The sequence below is a fragment of the Clarias gariepinus genome, chromosome 1, assembly GCF_024256425.1.
Source record: "Clarias gariepinus isolate MV-2021 ecotype Netherlands chromosome 1, CGAR_prim_01v2, whole genome shotgun sequence".
NCBI lineage: Eukaryota > Metazoa > Chordata > Actinopteri > Siluriformes > Clariidae > Clarias > Clarias gariepinus.
In genome coordinates this window covers 51202501-51230000 of record NC_071100.1, presented here as the reverse complement: position 1 = coordinate 51230000, position 27500 = coordinate 51202501, and the positions used below count along the sequence as shown (strand labels likewise).

Below are 27500 nucleotides of genomic sequence, written 5' to 3'. Positions count from 1 at the left end.
GGTCTATGAGAATATTATGATCTATGGTGTCGAATGCAGCACTTAGATCAAGTAAGACTAGTATTGAGATGCAGCCTTGGTCTGAAGCTAAAAACAAGTCGTTTGCAATCTTAACTAGTGCAGTTTCTGTACTATGATGGGGCCTAAAACCTGACTGAAATTCTTCTAGGATGTTGTTTTCCTGCAAGAATGTGCATAATTGAGCTGATACTACTTTTTCTAATATTTTTGATATGAACGTTGGAAGATGGAAGGTTTTACAGATACAAAACTATTACATTTTACACTTTGGAATCAATTTTCACATCTTCAAAACATATTAATGGCAACAAGTTTTAGCATCAAACTTTTTTCCAGCTTTAAGTAGATGTATATTTAATTAGCTTGAAATTCATTATTTAAAAAAAGTACCCCAAATTTAATATAATTTGAGACTGATGTTAGAAGAACTTGAGCAGTTGAACAGGTTGACCACAAGATTTATTTAAAAAAAAAAGTCTGACAGTGTTGACCGCAAAATAAAAACAAGTCACCTCATTTTTTCTTTTTTAAAAATGTGAACACGTAAGGAGGAAATAGCAGTGGGCCTAAAACCAAACTCTGTGGAACAACAAACTTCACTGTAGAACCAATTCCCCACTTGTGGGACTAAAAAAGGTTTATCTTATCTTATCTTATCTTATCTTACTTAGAATAGTCACCATTTTCATCAACAAACTGATAAAGATCAATCAAAAAAGACCTAAGGCAGGATAGGGCCGTTCCCTTAATTAACATTTTCTAATCTACGAAGGAGAATAGTGTGATCAATGGTGTCAAAAGCTGTACTAAGGTCAAGTAACACAAGCAAAGAGGATATACGTTTGGATATAATTTTATATTTTTATATTTTTATGTATATCAGCTATTTAAATGTTGTGTGTTTAATTGACTGTAATAACGATATGAGCACATCACCCCTATCTTATCTACACTGCATTGGCTCCCTGTGAAATTTCACATCAATGCCTCACCTGCATGACTGAGAGTCTTCAGACTTGCAGCTGCATGTCCATATTAATTGTGCTGTTTGTGATGTTAGGGTCTATTTGCTACACACACAATTTGTCCACTAGATGGCAGTATAATGAGCCCTTAAATGAAGCTTTATGAAATGAACTTTTTGGTGGAACCACTGCCTGGGAACCTCAACACCTAAATGAAGCTTCACCTCACCATCAGAAACACAAATTATATTGAGGAAAGAAAATAATACACAGTTAAATAATAAATAATTCAACACACAATGTTTTTTTGTTGTTTAGTTTTTATTTTGCCTTGAGATTTAGAAACTTCCTGACTTGACTGCGACACTAACCTGGCAGTGATCAGGCCGCGCTCGCGAGGTTTATTCTGCGCAGAGGTTCTGCCAAGAAGTGGCAAGCAATAACGATGGAGACAAATGTGAAAATAACTGAGAGAATACAGCGTGGTGAAAAGATGGCAGACGTCGCTTATTCCTTTAACATGAATCATTCAACCATCTGTGGATTCTAAAGAACGAGGACGAGATCATGTACATGTTTTATTTAGCCAACTGTGTTCGTAACCTAGTACGTAGACAATGTTTGCTGGACTTATAAGCAAACTGGACTTACGAACGAGCTCTCGGCATGGAACTCATATTAATATAATTTTATTGAGATGTTGTTTTTATTGTGATGTTATTGTTTATGATGTTGTTTATTAGGTTTACTCTCGAGGCTCAGAGAGAGCAGGTGAGACGCTCCGGAGTGAAACACACACAGGTGAATTAAAGCGGCCGTGTGTTTGTCCGTCTCCACGGCAATGTTGTACAACTGAGGGAAACCCATTGAGACCTGATGCATAGCAGGGAATTAAAGCTTGTGTGTGTGTGTGTGTGTGTGTTCACTCTAGACACACTGTTTGACTTCTTGCTCTCTGGTATGGAAATAATATATGAAAATAAGCCCTGCTTTGTGTGTGTGAGCTTTGCTGTGTATTTAGTCTCTTAAAACCATTTGTTGCTTTTAGTTTTGTGTCAGCAGGGTGTGTTGAATGCTTTGCTTTAATTGTTGTTTGTTTACCAACAGGTTTGGGTTCCTCTGGTTCCACCAGCGGTGATGTTGCTTAGGATTAGCTTCCCCTCAGTCCTTTACTCTGACTTGACACATGAGCTTTAATTACAGCTAATTGACTCACACACACACACACACACACACACACACACACACACACACACACACTATGAGTAATTTGGGAACACCTCTCAGCCTCCAGAGCATGTTTTTGGTCTGTAGGAGAACCAGGAGGAAACCCAGCAAGCACGGGGAGAGGTACAGTAAAGAGGGAGAGAGTGACTTTAACACACTTTATTAAAGAAACAATGTTAGACTTATTTACATATTTATTGTTTTTTTATAGTGAAGAACCTCCCACTGAGAGTGTTTTTTCTTGATTATTTAAAACCATTAAAATCCGCCAGCGGAAGGACAGGACGTGTCTCATGTTGGAGCTTCTGCACCCAGGCTGGATGGCTCTCATGGGGCTGACGAACCTTCCGGGAGCGGGCCAGCTCCTTCATTATTGCCTCGTTCTTAATAAACAGGAGCACGTCTGAGATCCCCACCCGTGTACCTGGGACAGACGGAGGGTGACTCGTACCGCGGATCCTCTCACACGCAGGGTAGATGTTCTCACACCCGACCTGCCCTCCCACCGCACTTAACGGCCATGGTGCCCCGCCCACTCTCACACTATAAACCTTTAACTTTTAACTTCAATATTCTCTAATGAAAAGGAGGAGAAGAAAATGTCTTTCAAAAACGTAGCAAGACGCCAAACAGCCCTTTCATGCGCTCTCCTCACACCCATATAACAAGCAAGACAGGCATTAAACAGTAAACCCACATACACGTTACCACACACAGCTAAACACACACACACACACACATTTTTGTAGTGAGATTAGAAGTTGAAAAGTGAACTCTAAGGCAACAAGACTGCTGAATGATGTTATCACTCACATACACACACACACACACACACACACATACACGCCCCGCAGGTGTTCTAACCACTGATGCACCTGCTGATTCCTGGAAGGTGAGAAGAAACCTGAGAATCTGAAAATCCTGTAAAACTCCAGATGGACACACAGACACACACACACACACACACTGAGCTTAGAATGGAACCTGAAGCTGAAAGGTGTGAGACATTAAGTCATCAAGAACACAAAAAGAAATAATCAGCAGCGAGGAGACGAGGAGTCCGAGGTTCAACAGGGTCACGAGCTGAAACAGCGCCACAGATGGAGGAATATCAAATAACCATTAATTACTTAATCACGACTTCGGTCTGGTTTCAGTCCCCGGAAAATGACAATGTAGATCATGTGGAAAAAACCAACAATAATCACACACTCGTTTTTTTTTAATGATCCAAACGCAGGAATGTAACGTCACATCCTAGCAGGAGAAACACTCTCTCTCTCTCTCTCTCTTACACACACACACACACACACACACACGATGAGACCAGCTGAGAAAATAACTTAATTCTGTAGTTTCTTTCGTTATTTCATCTTAGTGAGCTAGAATTCAGCTTTAGATAAAATGTGAGTGTGTGTGAATCAGATGATCAGATCGTCCCTGATGAACGAGCCGAGGGTGACGGTGCTGATGGTCCCTGAGATGGTAATAGGAAGAAACCTTGAGAGGAACCAGACTCGACAGGGAACCCATCCTCATCTGGGTGATAACAGATAGCAGGGATTGATCTGCACTCATACTGTGTGTTAGGAGGCTGGAAGTTCAGTATAACAGGAGATGTGGAGAAGTTCATATGGAGTCCAGTTGGTTATTGGAGGGGTAATCATTGTTGCTCGGGTAGACTTTAGGAAAACAGGATCACACCCCTCATCCTACACATCATCACACACACACATGAAAAGAAAGAAACACCTCAGCAAGGAGTCTTCCCAAAATCTTTCATTGTGGAGACGTGAGACCTGGTTATATTTTAATAAAGGTGGCATGGTGTCATAGAGGTTAGTGCTGTCACCTCAGGGTGATGGGTTCGATTCCCACCGTGGGTCTGTGTATGTTTCTGTGTAGTGGTTTCCTCTTACAGTCCAAAGACCTGCAGATTAAGTGAATTGACGTTCCCAAATTGCTCGTAAGTATGGGTGTGTGTTTATATTTATATTTTTATGTTTATTATAATGAATTCAGCCCCTTTGATTATCATGTTGTGTGCACCATGTTTGCCCTCCTGTTATTGCAATTATTCACAGATGGATTTTTCTTTATTGCGAAGTCCTCTTGTACTTCCTCTGTTTTGGGTAGTTTTTATTTCCCTTTATTCTTACCCTAAGCGTTTTCAATTAAGTTCCTCTTTTTATTTTTCCAGATCCTCAGATAACACTTTACTCTAAAACCCCTGTATGTGTTTCTTCATATCGGCCTGTGGTGCACCTTACGTGTGCTCTAGAATTCGCTTGTGTATAACTAAGTCTAGTAATTAGGATGATTATGCCATGCTGTCCTCTACGCCGATTGTGTGTTATCGCAGTGAACATCTCTTGTATTAGCCATGTCTAGTGTTTTAAAATGTCAAAATAAGTAGGTTAGATATTACATTCTATCACATCAACATTAGGACTTATTTCAATATCAGATTATTGTGTAACTGAACATGTTTTAATGTTACTGAACCTCCTCCTCCTCCACTTCTTACTTTTCAGCCCTGGTGATCTCAAGCTCCCGTTTATTGACCCCACCCTGGCCTTCAGCTTTATTACAACATCACAGCCACAATTCAACCACAGCAGTTAAAAGAAACTGAACCTTTTCTTGTTTTGTGTTCTGTTGTAAGAGGATTTTAGGATTTATCATAAGACCAGTGAGAAACTCGCATCACTAGCCAACTTCATATAGTTTATTATTCCACCTGTTATTCTGCAGCATGTCCGATTCATTCAATTCAATTTTATTTGTTTAGCGCTTTTAACAATAGTCATTGTCACAAAGCAGATTTACACAATTAAAAGAATTATTTAAGTCTGTATGAGATGTGAATGTGTGTGAATCAGAATGATCAGATCGTCCCTGATGAACGAGCTGAGGGTGACGGTGCTGATGGAAAAACTCCCTGAGATGGTAATAGGAAGAAACCTTGAGAGGAACCAGACTTAACAGGGAACCCATCCTCATCTGGGTGATAACAGATAGCAGGGATTGATCTGCACTCATACTGTGTGTTAGGAGGCTGGAAGTTCAGTAAAACAGGAGATGTGTTCAATTAAATGGAGTCCAGTTTGTTCCTGGAGGCTCAGGTAGACTGTAGGAAATTCCAGTCACAAACTATTGAGCGACTGAAGTCACAGGTCCTCAGAGAACAACTGCATCAGTCGAGGACAGGACCACCTTCATGGAAAAGTGGAGCCATCCCCGTCACCACACACGTCTCAGGCAAACCACATGGGGCATCCATGCAGGACTCCAGGATGGGTCAGACAGGTCCGGAGGGCAGAGGGAGTCTGGATCACTGGCAGCTCAGGAGCGACATGTGTATCTCGACAAAGAGATAGGTAGAGGAAAAAGGTGAGAGGGAGAAAGAGGAGAGAGCAGAGGAAGAGAGCGAAAGAGAAGGAGAGATAACAGTTAGGTATGGTCACAGTCACACAATGTATAATGTGAATGTATATTAACTGTAGAGTGCAAGCAGAGACTCCGGCAGGACTAACTATGACATCATAACTAAAAGGGAGGAGCCAGAAGGAAACACAAACATGAGGGGGAACTGAGATGTAAAGCAACCAATCACCTCACCGTCAGCAAACCTGAGTGATCAATGAGAGTGAGGAAGACAGCATCTAAACATACCAGTTCACCATAATACTCTACGTCCATGAGTCCCCCAGATCTGCTCCTTTACCTAAGGCAAATCTATTTATAAAAATGCTTGGCTAAATAAATAGGTTTTTAGCCTGGACTTAAACACTGAGACTGTGTCTGAGTCCCGAACACTATTTGGAAGACTATTCCATAACTTTGGGGCTTTGTAAGAAAAAGCTTCGCCCCCAGCTGTATTTTTCATAATACGCGGTACTGACAAGCAGCCTGCATCCTTTGATCAAGGTAGGCGTGGCGGATTGTAAGACACTAGCAGTCACTCAGATATTGCGGCACGAGACCATTTAATGCTTTATATGTCAAGAGTAGTATTTTAAAATTTATGCAAAATTTTACAGGCAGCCAATGAAGTGAAGATAAGATAGGGGTGATGTGCTTATACTGTATCTTCTGGTTCTAGTGAGGACTTTTGCTGCTGCATTCTGGACTAGCTAAAGTTTATTTATGCACCTAGCTGAACAACCAGACAGTAAGGCATTACAATAGTCCAACCTAGAGGTGATAAAAGCATGAACTAGTTTTTCTGCATCGTTTAGCGACAATATATTTCTTATCTTGGCAATATTTCTGAGGTGAAAGAATGCTATCCTGGTAATATTATCTACATGTGCTTCAAATGAAAAGCTGGAATCTATAAATCACACCGAGGTCTTTTACTGTTGCACTTGATGGAACAGAAAGGCCATTTAAAATCACAGTGTGATCAGAAAGCTTACTTCTAGCTGCTTGTGGTCCTATGACTAGAACTTCTGTCTTATCAGGATTAAGCAGAAGTAAATTAATTATCATCCAATCTCTTATAACCTGCACACATTGCTCAACTTTAGTAAACTGGTTTTTCTCGTCTGGTTTTGCAGAAACGTATAATTGTGTCATCAGCATAACAATGAAAACCGATACCATGTTTATGGATTATGTTTCCAGAGGAAGCATGTAAAGGGAAAAAAGCAGTGGACCTAAAACTGAACCGTGTGGAACACCAAACTCCACTAGAGAACATGCAGAATAATCACCATTTAAGTCTACATACTGATACTGATTGGTCAAACAGGATCTGAGCCAGGAGAGGGCTGTACCCTTAATTCCTACTACATTTTCTAATCTGTGAAGAAGAATAGCGTGATTAATGGTGTCAAAAGCTGCACTGAGGTCGAGTAACACAAGTATAGTTACACAACCCTGATCAGAGGCCAATAGGAGGTCATTTACCACTTTAACGAGCGCTGTCTCTGTACTGTGATGAGGCCTAAATCCTGACCGATACAGTTCATGTATGCTTTTCCTATGTAGATATGAGCATAGCTGCTCCGCTACTACCTTTTCCAGAAATTTAGAGATAAAGGGGAGGTTTGATATCACTGACAGCTGACAGGGGTCGAGGTCAGGTTTCCTGATTAGTGGTTTAATAACTGCTAATTTAAGGTATTTAGGAACATACCCACAGCTGAGTGAACAGTTAATTACTTTCAACAGGGGTTCTGTTATTGCTGCAACTATCTGCTTAAGAAAATGTGTCGGTATAGGATCTAATATACAGGTTAACGATTTTAAAGAGGAGATGAGTGAAATTAGTTCTCTCGCTTCAAGGGGAGTAAAGTATTCTACCTTCTGATGTGGTCTGGTTAGTTTATCATCTGTATCACTTAAATTGTCTGGTTTCAAAGCCTGATTTTTTTGCCTAATATTTATTATTTTGTTATTGAAAAAGTTCCTCACTACTGTATGTTGTTGTTGTGAAGATTTCTGCAGTGGTCTTGTTTTCAGTTAATTTTGCTATGGTATTAAATAAAAATCTAGGATTGGAGTGGAGAGATACGTTGATTTAGCGGCACTGAGCTTTTCTATAGTCCAGGACAGTGTTAATAAAGTCTGCTTGAAAAGTCACCAAATGTTGCTAGATGACGTCATTTGTATATTTGCATAGTGATGACGTAATTATGTCGTATTAGCATTCTGCGTGTTTTCCCTAATCCTTCCTCACGTGTCCAATATAACAATATGCAACACCGTTTGCACATGCGCAGCTCATTCACATCTATGTCAGCTGCCGTATGGTCACGAGAACATGCTGCTCCTTTCAGCCGGAGCTAGCGCTCACTGCTCAAAGCAGACACAGGGAGACGAGTAACTGTACCGAGAAAGCAAGACCTTGCGCTTACAGGACAGTACTGGCGACATTTGGAATGTTTTGTCCAAAAGTCGCTAGATTTGTCGCTAGGCGTTTAAAAAAAAAAAAAAAAAAAAAGTTGTCAAGGTCGCTAAGTTAGCAACACTGGTTCAGGATGCTTTCCCTCCATGCTATTTGGAATACTAACAATTTAGTTTGACGCCATTTATGTTCTAATTTCTAATACGTGCTGTGCCTACATTACCACTATGACACACTTTAATTGAGACATGACAGTGATCTGAGATAACTTCAGACTGTGGAATTGTAATTATGTTTCTTATCCTTAATCCGAAGGATAATATTAAATCTAAAGTGTGACCTGCTTTATGAGTGGGTCCTACTACACACTGATTTACTCCTACTGAGTCCAGTATGGACATAAATGCAGTTCTCAGAGGGTCTTCTGGATTCTCAAAATGAATATTAAAATCTCCAGCAATTAACACTTAGTCTACAGAAACGACTAGGTTTGAAAGGAAATCTGCAAATTCACTAAGAAATTCCGAGTACGGCCCTGGAGGTCTGTAAATGACAATTGGCGGAATCGACTGAGCTGACTTAATATAGTTAAATACACTTATGTTACTATAAAGAATTTCAAATGAATTAAATTTGTGTCCATGTTTTTGTACAATAGTCAGATTATCATTGTGAATAACTGCGACGCCTCCTCCTCTACCAGTTAACCGAGGCTGGTGTATGTAGCTGTATCCAGGAGGACTAGCTTCATTTAGAGCCACATACTCGTCCTGTTTAATCCAAGTTTCTGTTAAACAGAGTATATCAAACTCCTGATCTGTGATAATTTCATTAACTATAACTGCTTTAGATGCGAGAGATCTAATATTTAACAGTCCTAGCTTCAGATCAGAGGTGCCGGCTGCGCATTCAGTCTGATCCAAATTTATCTCTTCTGAGACTATAAGCTATACTACAGGAAATGAGAGCAGCACCTTCCCGAGTGGGATGGACACCGTCCCGCCCTAATAGGCCAGTTTTGCCCTCAAAGGTCTTCCAATTATCTATGAAGCCCACGTTGTTTTCGGAGCACCACCTGGACATCCAGCGGTTCAGCGACTATAACCTGCTGTAAGTTATGTCACCACGTCTCATTGGGATGGGACCAGAGCATACTACTCCATTGGACATCATCTTCGCTAATTTAAACACCTCTATAAAGTTAATCTTACTAACCTCTGACTGACGAAGGCGTATATCGTTAGCTCCAGCATGTACTACTATCTTGGAGAACCTGTGCTGTCCTAGAGCCCTAAGATTACCTGCTATGTCCGGTGCTCTGGCTCCCGGGATACACCTAACCACTGCCGCTGGTGCCCCTAAAGGTCTAGCTAATTTTACGTGTCTCATTATAGAGTCTCCTATAACCAGAGCTCTTTCAGGTTTCTCAGCGGGTGCATCACTGAGGAGAGCAAACCTGTTGGACACGTGAAGCGCAGAAGAGGTGTGCTCCGGTGGGCTAGCCTTAGCGTTAGCTTTGGCTGAACGAGTATGCCGCCGAGTCGTCACCCACTCGCCCCGCTGTGAGGGCTCTAATGCCGGAGTCGAGGGCTGGTTATCTCCGCCTGTGGCACCCAGACTGTCCGCTACGGGAATAACACTGCTTTTACACTGTCTAACCCTCTCTAAAGTCTGGATGCGCTCCTCTAACGCTGATATCTTCTCCGTCAGAGTGCTCACTAACACACACCTATCACAAGTAAAATTATTACTAACGACGGAGGAAGAATGTCTAAACAAGAATGTCTAATTTGATCATTTATCTCACTTGGTCCAAACCACTATATCATATCGTTATGTATATTGATAAATATATTAAATATAATATATTTATAATAAAAGCGGATTCAATCTTTCCCCTTTTATAAACTTTACTATTGCATATTCTACACAGCCTTTGTCCCCCCCCCCCCCCCCCACCTTCTCTCCCTCTCTCTCTCTCCTGAGCTGCCAGTGATCCAGACCCCCTTGTCCTCCGGAACTGTCAGACTCGTGACTGGGAACGCTTCCGCTTCACCATGAAGACGGTCCTGTCCTCCGTTCTGATACAGACAGCTGTTTCTCTGAGGACTCGTGACTGCAGTCACTCCATATTTCAGGACTGGAGTTTCCTACAGTCTACCTGAGTCTCCAATAACCAACTGGACTCCAGATGAACTTCTCCACATCTCCTGTTATTCTGAACTTCCAGCCTCCTAACACACAGTATGAGTGCAGATCAATCCCTGCTATCCGTTATCACCCAGATGAGGATGGGTTCCCTGTTGAGTCTGGTTCCTCTCAAGGTTTCTTCCTATTACCATCTCAGGGAGTTTTTCCCTCAGCACCGTCACCCTCGGCTCGTTCATCAGGGACGATCTGATCATCTGATTCACACACACTCACATCTCATACACACTTATATAATGTTCTGTTGATGGTGTGAAGCTGCTTTGTGACGATGACGATGTTAAAATCACTGAACAAATAAAATAGACTCAAATTTAATTATAAAACTACAGACTATGCATTGTAAATACAATGTATTTGTAAAACTATATTTATAAATGAATGTGTGTTCCTAACGTGCGCGCACACACACACACACACACACACACATATATATCTGTTGCCAAACTGCATCTCATGAGCTGGCTTTAACCGCAGCAGTATAAACAAACTCCTTAACAAACCAGTCCAACACACTGAAAAAGCGTGTGTGTGTGTGTGTGTGTGTGTGTGTTTAGGCCAGGCAGGTTGATGCAAGTTTTGTAAAGCACAAATAAAAAAAATAAAGTAGTACCTCTTATGTGACACACACACACACACACACACACACACTAAGTTGAATTAAATTCAGGATCTTCTATGTTTTTCCTTTTGTGTGTGTGTGTGTGCGCGTGTATGTGCACATGAATGCACTTGAAAGCGCGTGCATGTGTGTGTGCGCGTGTGTATGTTTGGGGGTAGGGTTATGAGGTGTGTCTGTGACATAAAGTCTGCACTAAACCAGGAACTGCACACTTAGTCTCCCGAGCTGCTCACAGAGACAGAGAGTGTGTGTGTGTGTGTGTGTGTGTGACAGCGTATTTGCATGAGTGTAAGTGTATGTATGTTGTGTGTAGGTAGACATTTGTAAGTTTGTGTGCGAGAGAGAGAAGGGGAGAGAATAATGGAGGTTACCATGGCGACCCTGTTGGTGTCTCTGTGGATAAAGACCTTGTTGAACTGGGTGGTGTTGGTGGTGCAGAAGGGTCATGTGGGACGAAGCTTTTGGGGCGTGTTCTGCGTGTCGTTGGCGTTGGTCGACGCCCTCCTGCACCTGAGCATCACCTGCGTGTTCCTGGCGCAGGACGTTCAGGTTTTCGGGCTGCGTCTCACTAAGTACCAGGTGTGTGTTCTGGTGCAGGCGGCGTGTTCCGTCCAAGGGGTTCTGCACTGGCCCGTCTTCATCCTCTTCGGATTGGACGTCCTGTGGAGTTCGCGTTGCAACCGGCCCCGTCCCGTGCACACGCTCATCCATGCCACCGCCGCGTTCCTGCTGTGGGTTCTGGCCGCGTCGTACGTCCTCTCCATCCCCGATTTCCACCCGCTCACCGAAGACCAGGACGATCACCTCACTCTGCAGCGCTGTCACCTGACTGGCGGGGCTCAGAGCCGGCAGGTGGCCTGGGCGTCGCTGCTGATGCTGGTGGCTGTTGCCTGTTACACGCGCTCTGTAAGGAGGATAAACACTGAGCTCCAGAGGGAGCGTGTGTGTCACTTCCTGTCCACCTGGATCTCCTTCCTGCTCCTGTTGCTCTTCATCTTGACATCCAGGACAGAAGTTCCTCCGTACCTGGACATGAACGCCGTCTGGCTGTGTTTCATTCACAGTTTGCTCACCGCAGCCACCCTGAGGAGCTGCGCTTGCGTCTTCTGCGCTCACACGCAGGATGACACGTGGAAGAGTCGCACACGTCTCACACACGTCTGCCTGCTGAACGACAAATCGAGCTTCAGTGCAGAAAACTTTCACAGCTTCACATCTGCAGACTCGCCTGATCACCACGGAGACCGCTGTGGGAGTGTGCAGGAGGGGGTTCGACCACGCACACACACTACAGATCAGTGTCCTGTGACATCATCATCATTATCTTTATCGACTTTTTCATTCTGGTGAACTTGAGGATGTTGCGATGTTGCTGTTCCTTTCCGGATTAACTTTGTTGTCACGGAGACGGAGGCGTACGTGATGTTCCTCAGGACTGGGACGACTTTCACACTCGTGAACTGTGGATTTTTCTTTGACGATAAGACGCGGCAGTAATCGCGGAGGCCGGCAATAAAATGTGAATAAATGGACTTTGACTCTGTAAATATTTAAACTACGCTGCTGTGGTTCAGCTTTTATGGATAAGTAACAGCTCTGTGAATATTCACACACGTACCAGGCTTTAATAAAAAATCAGTTTTAAGGATGTAATGAGTCACTCGACTCCAAGAGAAGTCAGATAGAAGGAAACTTCTATTTGATCGTGCTCTTTGACGAGTCGGTGCCGGTGACATTTACATCCAGGCTTTCAGCAGACGATCTGGTCCAGAGCGACTTACAGAAGTGCTTTGAAGTTTCCATCACTGGGTAGAGACTTAGTCTAGGTTACTAGGTTACTAACTAGAAGTAGCGTCAGTCACACACAGCTGCAGGGTGGTTCGAGTGTTACCCCAACTGATTCTCGCGTCTGAACACGAGGCGGTGGAAGTCCTTGCGGAGGGTTAGATCTGTTAATCGTTATCTTCACACCTCTCCGTCTCGCCCCACGCCACGCTGTTGTGTTCCGAGCTGCCTCACTTCACTCGGACGATTTTATCCCGGGCTTTAGAGAGATTTCCGTACTTGCTGTAAAAATGTTTGTTGTTTATTTTTATTGTTTATTTATACAGTATATGTTAAGGAGTCAAGCTGCTGCAGGTTTTACAGACGTACGAAAGGAATCTGTTTCCTCCCACCAGTCTGTTGCCCCTGATGACATAAATAAATATGTTTATACCCCTATGACACGCTTATTAGCCGATATTATTTGTATTTCACCGATCAGCGTGGTGTAAGGAAACCAGGCAACCCTCACTTGTGGTGAGCACGAACCACGCGAAAGGCTTTTAGGGCACGAAAGTTTTTTCAGAGCGACCCACTCTTACGCACTGAACGCGAGACTTTCACTCATCTTCACACGTCCTCCAAACACACTTTTCTCACTCATCGTTCTTATTTAAATGAATTGTCTGTGGAACATCCAAGAATATCGACGAGTGTACGAATCTCTTTCTGACGAGTCGGCGATAAGCGCCTTTTACCCCGAGGCCGAGTCGCTACGTTGTTCCTCTCGTACACAGAGCTGCCAGGCAGGAGGTCTAGAGGAGGACCAGAGAGGAGATTTATGGAGGCAGTGAGAGAGGACATGAAGTTAGATGGTGTGAGAGAAGAGGATGTGGAGGAATTAAATTTCCTGTAAAATTTTATTTATTGTTTTGTCTAAAGCATGACTGATTGCATTGAAAGAGCATACGCAGACACACACAGCACTTTGGGAACAGCGGTTAACCTAATCTGCGTGTCCCATGGATTGTGGGAGAAAACTGGAGGAAACCCACAAAGCACAGGGAGAGCATGCACACTCCACACACACACACACACACACACACACACACACAGGTGGGAATCGAATAGGTTAAATGTATTACTTAGTAGTGTTATAACCAGCGGTGGGTAATAACGACTTACATTTACGTCTTTAAGTAGTTTTACTGCAGTATATTTTTACTTTTAATTGAGTAAAACCTGAGGAAACATGTGGCGGTTAGTTTAGCTGTTTTATTTAATGTTAGCATATATAATTATTATAATTATACTATAATATAGATATAATATAATACACTGTCATTACTCGAGTGATACTTTTGGCTACTTTTCCCACCACTGACTATAACGATAATCTAGAGGTGACTCCACCTGCCTACATGAGGTTTACTTGCTGCCTCTTGTTAGATCAGATGGGAACGCCTTGACACGCCCACATTTTGATGTAAGAGTTGATAATCGCCCGTGACTGCGTGTGTAAACACCACCGGCCCCGCACCGCCCGCTGCCCAAACAAACTTACACTGAAGTTCGCTTTTATACACAGATCTCAACAGCGATGGGTGTTCGTGTATTTATTATTTTTAATATGTTTTTCACACAATAGTGTATTTCTAATTAAATATTACATTTAATAAAATTAAGGACGATTTTATTAATATGATAAATACTTTACTGTTTTTAAATAAAAAAAACAAGAATGTATTTTTCATAATAACTTAGAGATAGCCAGATATTAAAAGATGCCTTACTGAATCTTGAAATAATTGTTCGACAGTTATGAAAAACATATATTGATTATTAGACAAATCCAATAAAATGAACACAATTAAAATACAACTTTCAAGGTCTGATGATGTTGACAAAAATCCAGAATTATAGTGACGTGTTCTCTGTTCTGATTTTATGATTGTTGTCTATTGAGCTCATAAAGCACTTTTATTTCTCTCTCTCTCTTTTCTATTCTACAATTTATTGTGTCTTGATTTTCCTCTTTCCCATCTGTTTCTGCATGGCCCAGGTTTCCTCACACACACACTGTTCTTATGAATATAAATAATAATAGTACATTGTTTTGACAGGGTTAGGGAGTCACTCCCCAGGGCCCTGGACACTCTTAATTTACCCCTTTATCCTAAATGATCATGTATTGTTAGAGCATGCGCAGTTACGCTGTGATTATGTGTGTGTGCACAGCGCCCCCTTGTGTACAATATAAGAATTCCAATATTTAAATGACTGACTTCTTCAGGAATATTTATGGAGGAAAATAAGTATTTAACACACACACACACACACACACACACACACACACAGTAGAGTCAAAGAAGCAGAAACACACCTAAACTCTAAAGAAGTTTAATTTATTTCAAGCTCATCATCTGTACAAGCCCTATTTACATCAGATGCGCGCGCACACACACACACTTCTAGCCTGTAAATATTTTTTATCTTTATATATAAAATGTTTTTTATTGTTTTTAATAGATTTCTCTTCGTCAACATGAGGTAGGAGTGCAGCGTCGTGAATTATGTTCCATTCTCATGCAGGACTGAAACCATCAAACCAACCAAACAGCGCCACCTCGTGGACAAAACGATATTTACACCACGTGGGTAAAAATCTGAAGATCAAAAAGAAAAAAAAAAAACCCACAAAAATGTCAGAAAAGTTTAAATACGAGTGAAATAATGGATCGGGACAGGAGGAGGTGAGATGAAACGACCATAAATAAAGTGAGATTATTATAAATATGAATAATAAACGTATTATTAGGATTATCTGTGAAGTTGTGTGGAGACGCTCGTCCTTCAGTCACACCGCGCAGGATGGTGTTTAACTCCAGTGTTAGTTACTAGCGCATGTTAGCATGCGCGTGTGTGTTTGTGTGTTGCTGCTACCAGTATGAAGAAAGATGAAGATCCATCATCACAATCATCGGTTGTGCTGCAGGGCCCCGCCCTTTTATACTCCTGGAGTGGCGCACTTGTGTGTGTGTGTGTGTATAACGCTGAGTCAGTGATTTGTGAATAATAATAATAATAATAATAATAATAGATGAAATAAATATGAACAGAACAGGATGCAGCCTGTGAAAAAAAACTATTTAATAAAGTTTTAATTACTGATTATTTATGGTTAATAGTTAATCAACATATTTTTTACGGAGAATGTTAACGTGAATCTTTATGTCACTGTTAGCACTGTCTGTGTGTGTGTGTGTGTGTGTGTGCGCTTGACAGCTCACACACTAATAGAGTAAATCTCAACATCAACATAATAATAATAATAATAATAATAATAGAAGGTTGAAGTATAAACCAGTCCTCAACTCGGAGTGTGTGTGTGTGTGTTTAGGATGACTCGTCGCCGCTGTGTGTGGTTGCAGGTGAGTGTGTGTGTTGGCTCTGAGGGCTGTGACTGGCTGATGAGACGCTCCGAGGGCTGTGATTGGTCGAGCTGGTGATCTGCTGCTGAAGCTGAGAGATGAGCAGCTCCAGTTTCTCCCGAGCGTCTCTCTCTCTCCTCAGTTCGTCCTGCAGCTCCTGTCTCTCTGCCTCCGCACGCTCCAGTCTCACTCTCAGATCACACAGCTGGGGAAGACAGACAGGCAGAGACAGAAAGAGACAGACAGGCAGAGACAGGAAGGGACATACAGAATTAGCGTGTGGGTTATTCTGAGCTGAACAGTTTCACTTGTATTAAACGTGTGTGTGTGTGTGTGAGTGTGTGTGTACCTGGGTGGTGTACTGCTCCTCCTGGCTGTGGCAGCTGCAGTGTGTGTGTGTGTGCCGGACCTGTTCCAGTCTCCGCTCCAGCTCCCTCTGCTCCTGCTGAACCCGCCCCAGTTTCTGAGCATGCTCAGTGTGCACCGCCTCCAGCTCGCTCTGCAGCTCACTCTGCTCCACACACAAACGCCTCCATCGCTCCGCCTCGCCGTCACACACCACCTGCAGCTCCTACACACACACACACACACACACAGGGTTATAGTTAAAGAGCACAAAGTGGTCATTGATACTCTGAGACAGTGAGACGTGTGTACGTGTGTGTGTGTGTGTGTGTGTGTGTGTGTGTGTGAGAGAGTGTCTGACCGTCTCGAGCTCCCTCTGCGTGTGCAGCGTAGCGTTCAGCTTCTCTTGCTGACTGTTGTACATGTGGACCATCTCAAACACCAGCTGCTCCTTATCGTCCTCTTCCTTCCCCTCTGTTTCCATGGAGACGGCTGCAGGGGGCGGACGAGATTCATCGCCGCGGTGACGTTTCGTTTCCTCGACGACGGACGGAGCTGTTGCATAGACGTCTGAGGAAGGAGAAAGGTGTAAAGTGAGACCAGCGTTGGCTGGAATCTCTGACGCGCGGCCGTGTGTGTGTGTGTGTGTGTGTGTGTGTGTGTGTGTGTGTGTGTGTGTGCGCGCGCGCGTCTGCGCTGACCGTGTGTTCTCCGGCTGTAGTGCTGTTTCAGCAAGGTTCCCAGGGAGTCCGATCCATCACCGTCACCGCTCTTCTGCAGGGACACGTTGGGGGCGATCATCTTATCATACGGGTACAGGTAGTAGCTGTAACACACACACACACACACACGGACTCAGTTTACAACACATATTACTAAGTAACGATAGAAAAGGGGAACTGTGTGAGGTTCTGGTACCTGGGATGGACCGGGGCAGGAGGTTCCTGTTTAATGTCAGGACACAGACGAGTGAAGGCCAGGAAACCCTACACACACACACACACACACACACACACACAGCAATTAAAATACAGTGCATTGCAAAAGTATCCATAGACATAATCTGGAAGTGGAAGGAAAACTTTTGGAGAATATAATTGTATCACAATATGATGCTGCCACCACCGTGTTTCTTGGTCAGGATGGTGTGTTTCAGGGTGAGTGATTTTGCTTTTAAGCCAAAAAGTTAAATGTTGTTCTCATCTGACCAGAACACCTTCTCCGACCTAAGCTGTGGATTTCTGCAGCTCCTCCAGAGTTCTCATGGCCCCCCTGGCTGCTTTTCTGATTACTGCTCTTCTGTCAAGGCCTCCGAGTGGCGCAGTGGTAAAGTTCTCGCCCCATCATCCGGAGATCGCGAGTTCGATTCCCGGGGGATGCCCTAACCTCTTGCAGCCAGAGGTCTAGAGAGAGCTGATTGGCCGCGCTCTCTCAGAGGAGAGGGATGAGGGGTACCTTTTGCCCTCACATTAATAGTCACGTGGTTCGTAGGAAACACTTCGGCCCTCCTGACTGAGTGGTAGGAGCCTTAATGTGGGAGCCCCCTAGTGACAGGGAGGAATTGGCCACGACTAAATTAGGGAGAAAATCAGGGAAAAATTAAAAAACAAAAGAAAAAAAATGCTCTCCTGTCAGTTTAGGTGGATGCTCATGTCTTGGTAGGTTTTGCAGTCGTACTCTTTCCATTTTTGGATGATGGCGCTCCGTGACATGTTTAAAGCTTGGGATATATATATATATATATAATTTTTGTTTTATAACCTAACCCTGCTTTAAACTTCTCCACCATTTTTCCTTGTCTTCTGTCTGCTGTCTGTTCACTAATGTTCTCTAACAAACTTCTGAGGGCTTCACAGAACAGCTGAGATTAAATTACACACAGGTCGACTCTATTTACTGATTAGGAAACTTCTGAAGGAGCTCCGATCAACTGGATGTTAATTAGAAGAATCAGAGTAATGGGGGTAAATACAAATGCATGCCACACTATTATTTTTAGATTTTTATTCGTAAAACATTTTTAAAAACCATTAATCATTTCCAAACTGCTTTTCTATTTCAATTTCCTTTCAATTCTATTTTATGACTTGTACATGGTGTAAATTTCAGTTTTCTATATTTGTATGATTTTTATAGTATTCTATTTGATATTTTATATACTTTAATACACTCTTCTTTTTTATAGTCTATTTTTCTTTATTATTTTCATTATATTCTTTATTATATTTGTATTTCATATTCTTAGGTTATGGACGGTTATAAAAGCATTTAATTTCATATCATTGTGTGTGTGTGTGTGTGTGTGTGTGTGTGTGAGACAAATAAACTTTGAGTTTGATTTCTGTTCCACTTTGTGTTTGTTCATCACATAAAATCACAATAAAAAAGTTCAAGGGGTGTGAATACTTTTAAAAAGCACCGTATGTAATAGGATAATGAAGCAAATAACAAGCTGAAAGATACTGTAGCCTGTGTGTGTGTGTGTTTCTGTTTGCGTCACACACCTGATCAGCTGAAGGATCGGACTTCTTTAAAGTGACGGCATCATCCACAACCTAATCACACACACATACACACACACACACACACGCACACACACACACACACACACACACACACACAGGGTTATAGTCCAGAACACAGTCTAGAAACAACCGAAAAAAAAAAAAGAACACACACACAAAGCGTCATGTCAGAGAAAGCACTGTGTGTGTGTGTGTGTGTGTGTGTGTGTGTGTGTGTGTGTGTGTGTATGTGGGTATGGAAACTTTTGAAACTGAAGCTGCTGACAACTGTTCAGCTCCGTAACCCACAGGGAAGGGGAGTGTGTGTGTGTGTGTGTGTGTGTGTGTTGCAGACTGATACAGACTCTGTGTCTCTCACACACACACACACACACAAGCTGACAGACAGAGAGGATGTGGTTATGGTGTCAGACGAGACAGCAGACAATGTTCCGGAAAAATCCCACAGAGAAAATGGAGCCTGACGTGTGCGCACACACACACACACACAAGAATGCAGAGTGAGAGAAATGCAGCCACAGACAGACAGACAGACAGACAGACAGACAGACAGACAGACAGAAGGAGGTGTACACTTTGCTCAGACACCTCTATGAGAACGAGAAGGTTCAGTCCAGAAGTGATGACATCATCCAGATGTGTTTATAACAACTATAACTATTCTCTCAGTCTCTGGGTCTCTCTGTTCACTTTTTAACTTTCGCTCCCACTTTCACAGAAACGTTCCTCACCCCGGGCTGTCTGACTGTGTGTGTGTGTGTGTGTGTGTGTCTCTCTCTCTCTGATGAAACCAGGCAGATGGTGACGGTGAGACTGGAGCTGGTGCTGATTCACAGCAGCAGTGTGATGAAGTCAGACAAGTTCCCCCAAAATGACTCATGCTCACTCAGATACAGTCTGTGTGTGTGTGTGTGTGTGTGTGTGTTTCCCATCAGTGACTGGATTAATCAGTGATGTCACAGTCAGTCGTGTTAATGTCCTGTGTATGTTATCTGCTAATCGCTGCAAAACATACAGACTGTGTGTGTGTGTGTGTGTGTGTGTGTGTGTGTGTGTGGGGTCAGATGATTCTGTATTGAGTCATCATTAGTGTTTATTACACACACAGATAACAAGGGACGGATGTACAAGGACAAACAGACACGCAGACAGACAAACAACAGGTTGAGTCAGCAGTATTGTTTATCTCTCTTACACACACAGACACACACAGTCCAGCTGCAGACGGTTTATTAGTGTGTGACCCGCCGTGACCAAGGAAGCAAAGCATGTCTCTGTCTACCACCCCCCTCGCCTCTGATACACACACACACACACACACACACAGACAGACAGACCACCTGTTGTAAAACTGGGTCGGCTGTGGTTTATCAAAGCAACTCTACAGAACAAATGCAGACAGACTTGTCTCTCGTTCTCACACACGCGCGCACACACACACACACACACACACACACACACACTTGTCTCTGTTACTGACCCTCAGTTAGGAAGTCACATCGCCAAGCCAACAGTCTTTACTCTCATGTTAATAGAAAAATAAATGTAGAATGTCATGGTCATATCACACACACACACACACACTCTCTCTGAGCTGCAGTGTGACTGTAACAGCGAGCCGCTCTCACCCGGTCTGGAGGCGTGTCTGTCTTCAGGTGAAACTTCTCCTTCATCTGGTCCAGCAGGGCACCGAGTCTCGTCTCGTCCGCGCTGCCCTCGTAGCGGCGGCTCAGGTGCAGGTAGCGCGGCCAGCGGGCGGAGTCGAAGCCCCAGTGGCAGGTGCGCTTGTCGGGCGTGCGGTGCGAGTGCATGACGAAGTTCCGAGGCGAGAACAGCAACTGGCACTCCACACACTGCACGCAGGGAGCGTCTGCACGCACGTAGAACTGCGGCACGAACACGCCGCGGCACTTCCCCAGGCACTGGTGCTCCACCTGGTGGTCAGAGGGAGTCATGCAGAACGTTTTAGTCGTCTGTGATTATGAAATAACTCCATGCTCCAACGGTTAAGGAGACTACGATCTGTTTTGCTACTCACCTGGAAGCCATACTGGCCGTTAACCGCTGACGCTTTCACACCAGGCTGGGCGTGGCTGTGGGCGGACCCGGGGCGGAGCAGCGCGTTACAGAGCCGCTGAGCGTCGGTGAGAGTGATGAGGCCGCATGAGGGGGCGTTAAACGGCAGGATGCCGAGCACTTTGAGGACGTGCAGCTGGTCGGCGTCACAGCGGGCGCAGTAGACGTACAGCTCGTCGCACACGGCGTTAATCTGCTGCAGCGTGAAGTCTCGCAGCACCGAGTTCAAAACCTGCGGCAGGCACAGGCGCTTCTCTCCGCCCACGACAAAGCTGGAGATCGACTCGCCCTCCAGCACCGCCTGCGTCAGCTCCGTCGACCGGTCGCTTGGCACCAACAGAGGCCCCGCCCCCAGGATGGACGGCGAAGGAAGAGGCGGCGCCGCGGCCTGCGGCGAGCTCGCGTCGGAGCGTGCCGAGAAAGCGGCCGGGCCGCCGAGCGAGCTCCGGCTGCTCAGCGTGAACTGAGCCAGAGTGTGTTTGAGCCCCGGGCTCAGGTCGAGGGCTTTATCGCTCTCCATGTCCTCGCGCTTCACCCTGCGCCGCATCTTCATCTCTGCCATCACACGCTTCTTTATCGGCGCATCCTCAAGTCGTTCCCTGCACGCGCGCTTCATCCCGCACTGCAGAGCGCTCACGTCTCTAACGGGCACCGTCACGCTCGCCATGCTGTCTCGCACCTCCGTGTCTCAGTGTATCAGTGCTGGCATGGGGGGGAAGACGCACGCCACTTCCTGTCGAAACAAAACAGTCGTTGTGGTAAAGAGTGAAAAAAAAAACAGTGCAATTTATCATCATCATCATCATCATCGTCCTCTTTCTTATCCATCGCTCCTCACCTTCATCTCTCTCTCTGTTACCTGCCTCACCTTCAACCTCACATCATTTATACAAAAAATGTCTCTCTCTCTGTCTGTAATAAAGCTCTATAACAAATTCCTCTCAGAATAACTGTTTAAACTCGCAAACACTCGTGTGTCACATTTTACAGCAGAATAGAGAGAGAACAGAGAGAAGAGAGAGAGAATAGAGAGAACAGAGAGAGAACAGAGAGACGTGTCTGAGGTAAATCACACAGACTCATCAATAGAGCGCTGGAGCTGCGGCTCGGGCACAAACGCAGCAATTCCCCCTACTTAGGCTCCCTACACGGCTGTGCGTTGTAACGGCGCCTGCTGCGCGTGCAACGCACTACATACCTCCATTTAGAACACAGCCTCAATGCGCTAAACCCAGTGAGGGGAAAAAAAACCACCACACACACACACACACACACACGGGGGAAAAAGAAGAGCGAGCGAGAGAGAAATAGAATGTTCCAGGTGGAGAAAAAGAAAACGCTTTACATGAAAAAAACGATCCGTTTAAATGCGTATGTAATACCGGAAACACTCTGAGGGAGAAGCTAGGCTAGTTAGCTCGTCGGCTAACGACCGTTCTGCTGATGTTATCGGCGCGCGAGAGAGGAAAAAAAAATCGCCTCAGAACGTCTCGCTTTTCTATTCACACCATTCACACATATATGATAAAACATCTGATGATACACGTACACGCGCTTTTTTAAGATCGTTTTTCTGCTCACACACGAAACCTGAAGAAGACTTAATTGGACTTACCGTCTGTCTCTGTCTCTGTCTGTCTGGCTGTCTCTATGTCTCTCTCGTCAGCGCCAGACATGAAAACGTCACTAGACTGCACTCCCTACCCGTATTCCGTACAAACCCCGCCCCCTCTTGCGAGGCGATTGGCTGTCTGGATCCTCCGCAAAATAAACGCTAGCCAATGAGGGGATTGAGAGGGGCGTGTCCTTCGATATATGGGCGTGCCCTAAAATACAACGGATTTTTCCCTTTCGATCGACGCGGGGAAACAAGTTCAAGTTTCGAAATGATTTCCGCGGAGATCCAGGCCAGAGTTTAACCCGGGCTGTTTTCGTCAGCGTTTCCGTAAAGTCGCTTCAGTTATTCATAGCTTTCAAAGTCCTTTTACCCACAAGGAAACGGGGACTCTGTGGATCTCTGTGTCTCCCTTACAGTTTGTTTGTTTAACACCATTAAATCTACAGTATTCTTCACATCTTGAGAGACAAATTATATATTTATACATTTTTATTTCTGCTTTCACCCGAATCCTCGATTTTAAAGCTGATCCGAAGCCACGCCCCTAAAATTATGCTAGATTTTTTTTTTAATCAGGTGGCAACAACAACAACAACAACAACAAAATATTAACCGCACTGTCATCACAGTAACAACGATCATTTGAACACACACACACACACACACACACACACACACACGCCTGAAGTAATTAAACTTGTCTAAACACTGTTGCTAGGCAACAATGAAACCTAAGCAGGAGCATAATAAGCTAGCTAAAGTCTGAGGTAAAATATTCATCATCATCATCAAAAGCATAGTATTTTACCTCAGATGTGCTGGAAAATTACTTTAAAAAAAAAAGGTTATCACTAAAATAAGGTGGTTTATGACATTAATCAACTGCTACATGGGAGGGAAAAAGCACGTGTCTTATCATGTGAAATATTCTTAATCTACTCATATCCATCTATTACTTCATGGGTAGAGTGAAGATTATCTCACATGCTAACATTATTTCTTGTCAAATGTAAATAAAATTTGCAAGCGGAAGATGGTTTGTTTTAATAGCAGATGATTTTGCTCCTTTTTAGGAAATACATTTCTAAAAACTAGATAAATTATCTTCCAGATATTTAGCGAGCTGTTAGCGAGCACATAATCATTAAGTGTAAAGCCACAGTGAAAGCAAAAATGAGATAAAATAATCCAAAAAATAGTAATTTACCTCAGATGTGTTGGGAAATGACTTTAAAATTTTTTTACATCATTTAATATGGCTGGAATTAGGTTGTTTATGAGACTAATTAACCGCTACACTACAAGCGAAATATTCCAGAATCAAGCTGAACCTTTTTTTGTTTAGTTTTTTAAAAAAAAAAAAAAAAACAAGATTAACTAATAAAACTAATATAAGATTATTAAGTTTATTTCTAGGTAAATCTTACCTATTGGCAGATCGTTTTGCAGCTTTCCATAAATAAATTCCTGAAAACTAGGTAAATTATCTGCCAAGAGAACAAGACTATTTTCTCTCGCAATTTTAGTAACGTTTGACTAAAAATAAACTTAATTATCTCATATTTGTTTTCTTTTAATCTTATTAAAAAAAATATAGATAGGTTTGCCTAAGTTCAGGAATATTTCACTAGCTGTCATTTGTTTTTGCAGTGTAGCAATTGATTAGTGCCAGACAACCAAATTTTTCGCTCTAAAATACTGTAATTTTTTAATTAAGAATTTTTTAAATTAAAATTTAAGTTAAATTACTGTTTTTCATGTTTTTATCTAATTTGCTAAGGTGCTAGCATGTGTAGTTAATATGTAACTATGATAATTTATAAGTAGTAAAAACTTTTATATCTTCTAAAGTGTCTAATTTCTCTTATACCACAGAAATTCGTCAACAATAAAAACATAATGGATGAAAGTACTTATCTATTTATAGTTACATTAAATATAGTGAGTTCCTGTTTTCTCTAGAAACACTTCTCTCACCAGCCTCTCTTCATTCTAAAAAAAAAAAAACCCAAAACAAAAATTATGGTACTGAGAAACCCAACAACTTACAGCTTTAAGCCCTGACACTGGAGACTCCTTTTCTTTAGGATCAGGAACACATCACCATATTTACGATTACGCAGGTTTTGAAATCAGTGTATGGAGAGTATTTATCACACATGTCCCTATATAATATCACATTATTTAAACTATATTCCAAAACAAACCTTGCTGAGCCTTGCTGTGAGAAAGTTCCTCACAAGCCATTTGTCACGCTGTATTGAGATGTAAAAGAATTGGTGTGTATTCACACACGTTTAGCAACACTACGATAAGTTCACACTCTGAAAACAGTGACGGATGTGGCCCAAGGTACCATGTTTGTGTTTTATTTCAGTCCCAGGGCCTGATCACAGAACCTCCTCCACACATATACATGGTAAAGTTTTCTATAAGGAGATGTAAAAAGGAAAATCTAAGGAAGGAGACTCCAGTGTCAGAACTTTTATGAGTTAACTTTTTTGAGTTAAAAGCTTTAACTTGAAGTTGTCAACACACAAACACAGTTCACACACAGTGCACAGATTCACACTGACCTCTTGACCCCACTGTCTCCCACTGTGACCTCCTGACCTCGGTCAGATTTTCATGACAGAGGAGTTAAGCATTTTAAATATGTACTTAAAACTCAAACTTAAAATCGTTTTAAGAAGCAGAGTTTAGCTCTACTGTTTTTCCTGTCTTATACGCCTCACCTCTTACCCCATAAGCCAAGCTCAATTAAAATGCTTAACTAAATCATGCTTCAGTATCAGATGATAACTTAATAATTTAATGTTTGGCATCAAATGAACACCAACGATTCAACACCATATCACTCACACTCACAATCTTATGCGCTTATGAGACTAAATAAAGTCTCATAAGCGTTCATTCTAAATCTGCGATCCAGTTTCAAACATTTAGCAATCAACCTGTTTTTAAGAATAATCAGGTTCTGCAGGTTGCATTAGAATCACCCAAAGCGAAATTCAGTTAAATGCAGACTTAACAAATGGTGCCTTAGCTTTGACCCTTGTGACCCGAGGTCATGTGACTGCACAGGCCAGCAGGGGTCAGTGGGTCACAGTGGGAGACAGTGGGGTCGAGAGGTCAGTGTGAATCTGTGCACTGTGTGTTGACAACTTCAGGGTGTAAAACTTACAGCGAGTGTGAGTTTGTAAAGTGTGAATGTCACACATGTTCGTGTTGGTTCAGAATTTTTTTTCAAAGGAATTTCTTTAATATGCAGTAAAACAAGAATGCAAACTTGATCATGTGACATCATTGCTGGCTTTATTTGATTTGTTGCACTGATGAGCTGTTCAGTGGAATCGCCTTACATGAGAGAACTTGACTTCAACCTTCAAGAAGTGGAACAAGTTCAACTCCAGTTGAGGAATAAAAGACGCGGAGATGTTATGTTTTGTATGAAAATAATCCATGATGCAATGCAGACCGATAGAAGAGTTGCTGAATAAACAGTTTATTACCACCTAATAACAGCACAACCCCAACTGTTTTACTCCTCTTATATGACGGCGTTATAGCAGCTTTAACCAGTGCGTTGTTCCCTCGCCTGTCCATACACACTGTTACCATAGAAACGGTAATCCATTAGACAGGGGGAGCGCATTAACATAACCCTGCGCTATTGTCAGGGCTGCTGTTACAGAGAATGCATCAACACCTTCTGACCAATCAGACCACAGCACTCAGCAGCATCAGTGTATAAAAACAAAAAAATAAATAAAAGTTATAAAAGTGCAATCACTGTAAGACGAGTGTAAACATCGTTATTATCCCATGTGTTTTTATTTAAAACAGATTTTTTTTTTCCAGTTTAACAGCTTCATCAGAGAAACAGAAATAATAACAGCGATAATAATAATAATAATAATAAAAAAATAACAGGAATAAGAACAGTGGAATTCCAATAGTGTTTCATTTCATCTAAAAACAAAAAGGCAGGAAGGCCAGCACACACACACACACACACACACACACACACACACACACACACAGTATACAGAATGAGAGTAGTGTGTAGACTTAGTGTTGTCGAGGAATGCATAAGAAAGCTACATGATTATGACTGCTGATATATGGTGTGTGTCCAAGTGTAGAGTTTTATTTGGTCATTAGTGTCCAAGGTCCAAAAGAAGAGGGACAGGAAATGTGTGTGTGTGTGTGTGTGTGTATAAAAGAGAGCGAGAGAGAGAGAAAAAAACGAGGTGCAAATCTAGAGAGTAAAAAAAAAAATTAAGAGCTAAAACATTGGTAGCTCCATGAACACACACACACACACACCTCATCTTAGATTAGACCTCTTCTTAGATTTACAATTTGTGTGCAAGAAAACACACACACACACACGCCCCGCTCTCCTTACACACACTCCTCAGCTGACATCAGCAGCGGATTGATGTACTCGAAACCTTCAAACTCTGACTGGTCGATCTTCTTCACCACATCACTGTAACACACACAAATCAGATTTGAAGCAATGATGTGGTCAGTGATAATGTTACTAGGAGAGTGCACAGATGGACACGCGCGCACACACACACACACATACACACACACACACACACTTACTCATCGTCAGGGGTGAGCTGGATGGGCTCGTTAGTGAACTGTGCATCGAAGTTATCGAGTCCAAATTCGCCAGAGATGTTGGGTTTAAAGGGAGGAACCACCTGCTTCTGTTCCATCTGTAACACACACACACACACACACACATACACACACACACACATTACAGATTGAAGCCGTCATCAGTTTCACACAATGACTCATCTGTCTGCAGTCCAGATGAATAAATC

The 27500-nt window shown here is 42.9% G+C and overlaps 3 protein-coding genes across 3 annotated transcripts in view; 1 reads left to right on the top strand and 2 right to left on the bottom strand.

Moving 5' to 3' along the window:
* The first annotated feature begins 11143 nt into the window (after positions 1-11143).
* gpr160 (G protein-coupled receptor 160) lies at positions 11144-13942 on the top strand. Its single transcript, XM_053500145.1, has one exon. The coding sequence runs from the start codon at positions 11258-11260 to the stop codon at positions 12245-12247; it is 990 nt and encodes a 329-aa protein (XP_053356120.1). The 5' UTR covers positions 11144-11257; the 3' UTR covers positions 12248-13942.
* Positions 13943-15045: 1103 nt separating this feature from the next.
* skila (SKI-like proto-oncogene a) lies at positions 15046-22735 on the bottom strand. The gene is made up of 9 exons (XM_053502608.1): positions 22654-22735; positions 21001-21771; positions 20591-20896; positions 18942-18992; positions 17356-17423; positions 17139-17263; positions 16799-17007; positions 16442-16663; positions 15046-16297 (listed from the first exon to the last, which is right to left on the bottom strand). Exons 2-9 carry the CDS (start codon positions 21703-21705, stop codon positions 16058-16060), a joined length of 1926 nt encoding a protein of 641 aa, XP_053358583.1. The 5' UTR covers positions 21706-21771; positions 22654-22735; the 3' UTR covers positions 15046-16057.
* A 3214-nt stretch (positions 22736-25949) lies between these two features.
* Positions 25950-27500, bottom strand: part of prkci (protein kinase C, iota) — an 8228-nt gene continuing 6677 nt past the window's right edge. The window contains exons 17-18 of the mRNA XM_053501780.1: positions 27274-27389; positions 25950-27151 (exon numbers count right to left, since the gene is read on the bottom strand). Of these exons, the coding sequence (XP_053357755.1) occupies positions 27064-27151; positions 27274-27389 (204 nt within the window). The 3' untranslated portion in view covers positions 25950-27063. The remainder of the gene's footprint in view (positions 27152-27273; positions 27390-27500) is intronic.